Source organism: Anarhichas minor, unplaced genomic scaffold (assembly GCF_050575085.1).
Source record: "Anarhichas minor isolate MPS153535 unplaced genomic scaffold, ASM5057508v1 ptg000074l, whole genome shotgun sequence".
Taxonomy (NCBI): Eukaryota; Metazoa; Chordata; class Actinopteri; order Perciformes; family Anarhichadidae; genus Anarhichas; species Anarhichas minor.
Genome location: NW_027466520.1, coordinates 3,700,463 through 3,709,028, shown reverse-complemented (window position 1 = coordinate 3,709,028; position 8,566 = coordinate 3,700,463). Strand labels below are relative to the sequence as shown.

The 8,566-nt window shown below is 41.8% G+C and overlaps 1 protein-coding gene across 1 annotated transcript; it reads right to left on the bottom strand.

The window, feature by feature from the left end:
- Window positions 1-1,155: 1,155 nt before the first annotated feature.
- LOC142937408 (inositol monophosphatase 1-like) lies at window positions 1,156-5,371 on the bottom strand. Its single transcript, XM_076080311.1, has 9 exons — window positions 5,324-5,371; window positions 4,163-4,260; window positions 3,869-4,008; window positions 3,639-3,743; window positions 2,743-2,788; window positions 2,547-2,655; window positions 2,049-2,157; window positions 1,764-1,915; window positions 1,156-1,632 (listed from the first exon to the last, which is right to left on the bottom strand). Exons 2-9 carry the CDS (start codon window positions 4,223-4,225, stop codon window positions 1,505-1,507), a joined length of 852 nt encoding a protein of 283 aa, XP_075936426.1. The 5' UTR covers window positions 4,226-4,260; window positions 5,324-5,371; the 3' UTR covers window positions 1,156-1,504.
- Window positions 5,372-8,566: the final 3,195 nt, after the last annotated feature.

Below are 8,566 nucleotides of genomic sequence, written 5' to 3'. Positions count from 1 at the left end.
GTATTGTCCTACAAGGCAAATTCCAGCCATCTGGTACCCTGGGCAAGTTCAGGCAAATGTTAAGATGTACTGTATTTGCAACTATAGTATCTGGCCCCCGCTCTACTGCAACACATCATCTCACCCCATTCCCCTTACATGACAGTAAAAAAAAAAGAGCTCCATATTTCACATCTGATGCTCAAAGTACTGTGGAATTAGATGTTTGCCGTTTGAAAGGCAGACAAACAACATCTCTATTAGAACATCACACACATCACGCACCACAGCAGTGGCAGATGTATAGTAGCATAATTATACAAAGAAATTGCAGTTATTTATGTTTCAAAGGCCCAGTTCAAACACTCCTCACCCCCCCCCCACACCCCCCCCCCCCCAACCTCCTGCTGTTATTGCTGCTGCTGCTGTTGTTGTTCCTGCTGTTTGTGTTGCTGCTGCTGCTGACGCTCCATTCGCCTTCGCTGTTAGTTTTTCGCTCTCTGTTTGCTCATCCACCTTTGCATTCTCCATGTACGACCGATCTCATAGCCAGCTGTTAATTTGCAGATCGGGAAAAAAAAACAAGAGCAGAAAAGAGAAAAGGGGCCTCATCTCTTGGGTGGGGTCGTTTTTTTTCCTCACTGTTTGGCTCGAAGAGGTGTTGATGAAGCACGAGGGGACTTCAGAGCAGGCTGTCGTACAGTCCACAATATATACTCATAATAATTAAAATACATATTAAGTTCCACCACTAATGTGAAATAACAGCATCTAGGATCCCATCTAATTGCTGATGCATTACTGGCCTCTAGTGGTGATGGGTAATATGAGTGTAATAAATAGAGTAAACAGAAATAATGCTATAATAGAGGCTCTCGGGCAATACGGGGATGCGCACTGTAAGTTATTTATATGACACTTGACAGGGCCAGTGTTTATAAAGTCACTTCAACATTGACTTAACTCAGTGCTGAAGACTGTTGCCTCGAATGAGAGTAATTACCCCGGCAGAAATCATCTCATTCCCATCAGATAATTACACATTAGCATCACAGCAGACTGAGGGAGGAAAGATGCATTCAGTGATTGGAAATCCAGTCAAAATAACCATCAGACTCAGAGCAGCTTCTCCTGCAATCCAGTTCGAAATTGGGCAAAAATGAAAACCAAAAACAATGCAGGTCTGCAAACATGCACAGTTTATTTCTGATGTATTTCAAATGCATACTTGGGAAGCTGCAGACAAAAGATATTTGTGCAAATTACAATGAGCTGGTGTACAAATTACAGCTGTTTCCCACTTCAATATGTTTGATCACAGAACATAAGAAATCAAATGTAACCTGGGGGTCAACTTGACTTGCTGACTGAATTGAAATGATTTCCTTTAGTGTAAAAAAAATGTGCAGCCAATGAAACACACCCAGTATGCAAATTAAAAAAAAAAAATCCCTTTATTCAGGACATACATCGATAGACTGGGCTTGTTCCTCTTGTACTCATTTTAAAAAGCATTTAGATATTCTCATTTCTTCTGCACTGGAGCGTCGTCCCTCTCCACTGGGAATATTTCAATTTCCTTGATGATCCTCTGAGCAATAACATCGTTGTTTGCCGACATCATCCTTCGAGACATCAAATCGAAGGGTCCCCCTGAATAGTCAAACAAAGTCATTATTAAGAGGGGTTTCACCGAAAAACAAATCCTGCTTTTAGTACTTATGACCTCCAATCATTTATTTAAGTTTGTAGTTTATTGTGGTCACATTTGAAAGCATACGCACCATCAACATCCAGCACTAGTCCTCCGGCTTCCCTGACGATAACCACTCCAGCAGCAATGTCCCAGAGGTGGATCCCGATCTCAAAGAAGGCCTCCACCGCCCCCGAAGCCACCAGACACATGTTAGTAGCAGCTGTACCTGACCCCCGGAGCCTGTCAGGACAACACCAGTTTGAGTTGAGTGAGTAAGTAAGCTACACTGTACAGTAGGCTAATTATAAATAGAGTTTGCAGTTCCATTCCAATATAATGATGGAGAAAAAAAAGGCATGTTAAGACCACTCACCCATGCACGGGGATGCAGAGAATCTTCTGCATGGTGGAGAAGATCTTGGTTACTTTTGCTATGCTCCTGTCAGTTCCGTGCTCCGAGATGATGATGGACTTGTGGATATCTGCAACGACAGCACGGCAAAGCGGTTATTGTTATGTTATGTATAATTACAGGTGTGACAGTGACTGTAAAGGTGCACACACACATATATACACACACACACACACATAAACCAGTCTAAAGTCCTCCAGATTGAATGTGTATAACCGTTTTTTTATGATTCCTTTTGAATATTTTATTATGTTCTGAAGGTCCTTGATGTGAAAGTGCTGATTGTGTACGGGGACGTTTCCAGATGGTGCATTTTAAAAGCAAAGCAAAGGATGGCACACGTTTATGTTCGATGCAGAGCTCCATTTGTGTTGTTTCCGACTTTCTGTCATTCTCAAATATGCGAGACAGGAAGACCAAACCTCTAACTGATGCTGAACAGAAATATGAGAGTGGTACCTTTGACATCGGACACCTGAATCTGCTCATCGTCGCAGAAAGCTCCCTTCCCCTTTCTTGCTTTGTACATTTTGTCTTCCAAGCAGCTGTACACCACACCAAACTCCAGCTGAAAACAAAGGTCACTCTTTCAGCTTTTCACATACCAAGTATGGATAAAATACTTTCATAATGACCGTTGTTAGATGGGACATACCTCCTTATTGACAGCAAAAGCAATAGACACAGCCACGAACGGGAATCTGTAGAGAAGTATGTGCATCAGATCAGAGTGTGTGATTACGTAGCATGAAAACACTTCTACTGTCTATTAATAGGCATTCTAATAGGAGGAGGTTTTGGGAAATAAGGCTATTCGTTTCCTTTCAGAGATGAGAAAATCGATCCTAGCCTACTGTTAAAGAATTCATTTCTGTTGTAGAAATATGAAAGTGGAGCAAGTTAGCCTGGCTAGCAGTTTCCCCCCTACTCCAGTCTGTATGTTTGTTTGTTTGTTTGTTTGCCAGCAGGATGACGGAAAAAGAACTGGCCCGATTCTCATGAAACTTGGTGGAAGGGTGTAGCATTTTTCATTAACGTTGCCCTGACAGGGCATGGGGCTCGGCAGAGGTCTGCGCTCTCAGACTGCCCCTCTGATTAAATACGGTGAATATTTGCTGCTATGTAATAAACCGTATAGGTGATTTGAGGACCAAATACACTTCTAATGCTTCTTGTAATAGTACAGCTGTTGAGTTCAAACTGCTCCCATACTGGCACTTTGTCTGAACCCTTGGTGTCAGCTTAGCAAACATGTGGTTAACGTTGAGGATTCAAACCAAACACACTTCATGCAACAAAACCACTTGGTTGGTTCAGGAGACACATTATGGTTGGGCTAAAAATAACTTTGTAAACTAAGTAAAACATAAACAACATAACATAACGCTCTGATTTTGGCGGTGAAGATGACCCGCTCCACATTCAGACATAAAGGGCTCATTCTAAGCTAATAAAAACACAAGAATACTTAGTTTCAGGTGGTCATACGCTTTTAAAAACGTAGTTATGAATATTTACAAATTGTCAACACGCACACATCTGGCGTCTTACCCATGAACAAAGTTGGTGGTGCCGTCGACCGGGTCTATGATCCACGTAGGTTTATCAGTTAAGATCACCGGCTCCCCCTTTGAGACGGACTCTTCTCCAATGAAACTGCAGCGCAGAAGGACCGATGACAAATATCAAGATGTGGAACAAACAGTGCAAAGATTCATTTACAGGTGTGTGTGTGTGTGTGTGTGTGTGTGTGTGTGTGTGTGTGTGTGTGTATGACTCACCAGTGTGTGCCATCTCCAAATCCTTCTTTCAGAGAGCCGATGATGATTTTCTCCACCCTCTCGTCAGTCTTGGTGACCAGGTCTACAGTGGAGCTCTTTGTCTGGACCTTTATTTCTTCCTCCCCGGCTTTCCTAATTACCTAAACAAAGGGCCAATCATTGGCACAATTTAGGGATCATGTGGATAAAGTAGGGCGTAGTTCATATTTTGATCATTACAATATCTTCCTAAATATTCAAGCCAATGTTGCAAACAGCAGAGAAGAACTACAGTCACAGATGGCTCGTACGTACCGCTCCAGCCGCTCTCGCAACTTGAACAGCGAAGTCATATTCATTCTGCCACAGGTCCTCCATTTCGAGTGTACGGGGGGTGCTTTACTGAGGGGAGCCTGTAAAATGAACAAAGCTTGTAAAAGTGCAGTTATGACTCATAAATGCATAGAAGTGTCATTTATCATTCATTAGAAACTCAATAAACTTAAATAAATACAAAGGTATTAGAGGCTTTAAAAAAAAGAAAGAAAGAGTTATTAGCAAGTTGTCTCTGAGGACCCACAATGCAATACTTACAATAGAGTGAGTTATGCAACACTTCCTATCTTACAGTCCTGCATTGTATTAAATCACCACCAGGGGGCGCGGGTTTGTAAAGAAACGTAGGTTCGGGGGGGGGGAAGAAAACGAATAGAAAGGAAACGCATGTGAATGCCGATTCCTGCATTATATATTTAAAAGGCAATGCTTTATTTTGAAATTTGTCATGTCATGCGTTAAAGATTAGTGGCTGTCTCAGTGGTGGAAGTAAAAGTACTAACACTGCACTGTGAAAACACTCCACTTCAATTAAAAGATTCAAAACCCCACTTAAGTAAAAGTGTGTGGGTATTATCAAGAAAATGAAGTATAAAGTAGCCATTGTGCAGTAAAATGTTCCCTGTCAGTGTTTTACTGTTATATATGATGTTCATGAATTAATATTGCTGCTGCATTAATATGTTACATGTAACTGCTGTAGATGTTTTTAACTCCTTTGTATATCTTTGGGTAGTTTAATCAGCAATGCATCATATTCTATAACATCTTCTGTGAGAAACACATATTCACATCATTTTTATTTTATTTTTTTGGGCAGAAAGTCGCATAAAATGAGAAATATTTTACCTAAGAACAAATTTGAGATACTTGTACTTACTTGAGTATTTCTCATCTACGCAACTTTTTACTACTACTCCACTACATCTCAGAGGCAAATATTGTACTTTTTACTGAAATACATTTCAGATTATAATTCCCACCTCATAAAGAGTGTTCGGTGATAAATTACACAAAAGCGACAAAACGTTATTCGACAATTATCCATCCATGATAGAACACACCTTTTACACACACACACACACACACACACACACAGGTATCATCCATGCACTGTTACAAAAGGAAAGAACAGCTTACCTTGTGAAGACAGATGAACAAGCTGTCAGAGGAAGCTCCAGGATGCTAGTGCGCCTTCTTTTGAGAAACTTAACCTTAAGTTCCTTTTTTTGGAGCGATTAAGCAACTTTTTTTTTAAACTGGCATGACAGTATGGGAAAAGTACTAGCACCGCCCTCCTGTCTTTCTTCATAGCAACCCAAAGGAAGACGCATACAATGAATGCAGACCTGCAACAACATGATGTGCAGTGAGGGCATCAATGTAAGCAAGCGGAACATTTTGTCTTCGGAATTTCAGGACGACACACCCTGCTGTGTGCTTTTCTGTGTCAGATACGTGCATGCCAAAGCTGACATGGCTAGTGATTAAATGTTGCAGCATAAGACATTTCAGACTCTTAGTGTTGATGTCAGCTATTCCAGCTCCTGACTTGGGATTTGGCGCGACAAACAAAAGTTTCCTGTCATTTGTTATATTTCCTGACGCTCTCACAGCTATTGTGCTTTCCCTTTTATGTCCTTCACAGTATTCCACTTGTGAATAAATACTTTGAAAGATCCCCTGGTGATCCAGCGTATGTGTGTGTGCACACATGCCCGTTTCTCATTGTGCAACATCCTCATGAACTGAATGAAAGTATTTACTGCGGATACACAGATTTAGATGTGTCCGCATCTCCAAAATACACGTCAAAATATTTATCAGTACTGTTCGCACATAAAAGCGAACCGTTATCACAACTCACCGTGAGGTTACTTGGATGCTAATTTATTCTCCTCCTCTGGGAGAGAATAAGGAGTTACTGCAAACAGCAAAGCTATGATAGTGATTCAAAGCAGCATTTTCACAATACAGTATAATTAGCTACCACAGACACAGTAAATGTGCAATTTTAAACCTCTTTCATTCAAATGCACGATGCCCTCAAGTCCCGAGGGAGTGTAGAATACTACTCTCTAAAATCTTCAAGCTACTTCCCTTAAAAACAACCAAAACGTTACGTTGCAGGAAGTCATACCTTGCTGCAAGACGGATTGTTCAATTACTGGTAAACGCTGCAAGTCTCAATATAATGACGTTGGGCCTCTTTACTTGCTTACAACCTAAAATGTGAGGATAGTGGCGATATGTGGCACTGACCGTGGTGATCGGGGTGTAACGATGATTTAATATCATCGATGCAAAGTGAAAACATCGGCACATACAGTTATCTTGAAGCAGCACGTCGGGGACACTTCATTTCCATCAAAGCACACCTCCGTCCTACAGAGCCCAGTAATATTTCAGTTGCCTCTTTTGTGAGTTGATATAAATGTAACGGATTGTGTTAAATGGACATTGTGTTAAAGTCTCATATCGATCGCATCGTGGCAGACTTTGTGATATCAGCAATTGAATTAATATCATATTGTGATGAAACTTGTGATTTACGCCTCAACATGGTGAACTATAAGTGACTCTTGTTACAGTGTTTGTGTTACTGAAGACACTCAATTACAGATACACACAAAAAGATGTACTAGGTTCTGCATTATCCCCATTTGTGTTAAAAAAACAAGAAGAAGAAGCAGTCTGTGGGTTTTTTCCGGGGCTCGTTCAGACATGATGTTCTTCACGGCCACACCTTGCATAACTCAAGTCTCTGTGGTGACATACCTACTTTAACTATTTGCTCTACTGCGTCAGCAAAGACAGGATGAGTGCTTATGCAAACGTTGAATTATTACATTAGATCTACTTGAAGCAACTTATTGATCTGATATGGATAATCATATGATAACAGCTCGTGGTAACACTGTCACCCTTCTTTAAAAGTTGCCAGATTCACTAGAAATACGGATTCATGAGCTTTAAAATAAGCAGACATCCGTTGAACAGATCAGTGTGTGTGGTGACGTCTCTGTTTGACCGGGAGCAGCAGGAGAGCAGTTGTCATCCTGTTGTCCCTGTTGTGCACTAAATATAAGGGCGCTCTCTAAAATGTTGGGAGACAGGCTGAGGGAAGTGATAGGACAGGCAAAACAAATACATCAGTGCTGCCGTCTCCCTGGCAGGTCTGTTATGAATAATTTATCCGGGATGACGGATGTTTTGGATGTTTGGTTCCCTGGAATCACAGCTGTAACGGAGGCCTGCCATGATGCTGAAGTTGCTGAAGGTCAATGGTACAACCTGAAAGATGAGCAGGCGCTTCAGACATGCTGCTTCCTGTCTAGAGTCCTTCCTAAGTCCCCTTTGAGTTTCGAATTTGATCGTAAAGTATTGTACAAACTGAAATTTTGAACCTGATGGTGGCACAAGATGAAAAGTCAAATCCATCCTCTGGGGACCAGGAATGCCAACCTTTATGTGAATCTAGCCAGACATTGTCAACCAGCTGCTTGCGCTAGAGGATAACTCAGGGGACCACCAAAGTCTGTAGGCTTCATCCTCTGAGGACCGTAAATAAATGTGAATGCAACTTTCATGACAAACCATCTAAAAGGTGTTCAGATACTTCAGTTTGGACCAACGTTGTGAACCACACGTTCAACCTACAGAGGTATAAGCACAACGCTAACGTGGCTAACATGAGTAAGACACAAAAAAAGACACATTGGGGTATTGAAACAGAACTGAGAAACTCACAGGAGGCGAACATTGTTCTAAAACATCTCCGGGGAAACATTTCTGGGCTGTAGCAAGAAAACAGTTTCGCCAGCTTTTCAAAGAACAATGGTTGGTACTTCCGAACGGCAACCAGGACATAAAAATCAAAAAAGACTGGGAACCGGCAACACGAGCAGGTGTTGATGTAGAAAGGTGGAGTCGACAGAGGAAGACTTTGCTTTCAGCCGGCTGACTCTGGGAATCATTCCCTGCCTTGGCGATTACGTCTCAACCCCCCGCTGCAGACTAACATGGACCATTGATTTCATCGGAGGGGGCCCCCAGCAGTATAGGACCTGGGTTTACTCAAGTAAAGTGTTTTAAAACCATTTGTTAGTCATCAGCGAACACAAGCTGGGGAAAAAAAAACAGAGACGACAGTCCGTGGAGAGCAAAACTCAGGGCTATTTCATAGAGCACATCAGCCCAGGGGGGGGGGCTCTGCATGTGCAGTATGCGCAGCACTGACTGAAAGGGCAGGGGAAATGCAGCAGAGAATTTTACATGGTATGATGGCTGTAAATGCTTTTATCTCTCTACTGAATTACCACGGAAGCAGTCAGACTGCGTTTTTAGTGTCTGTTTTCTATTCGTTTGGTTTTCTGTTTGCCA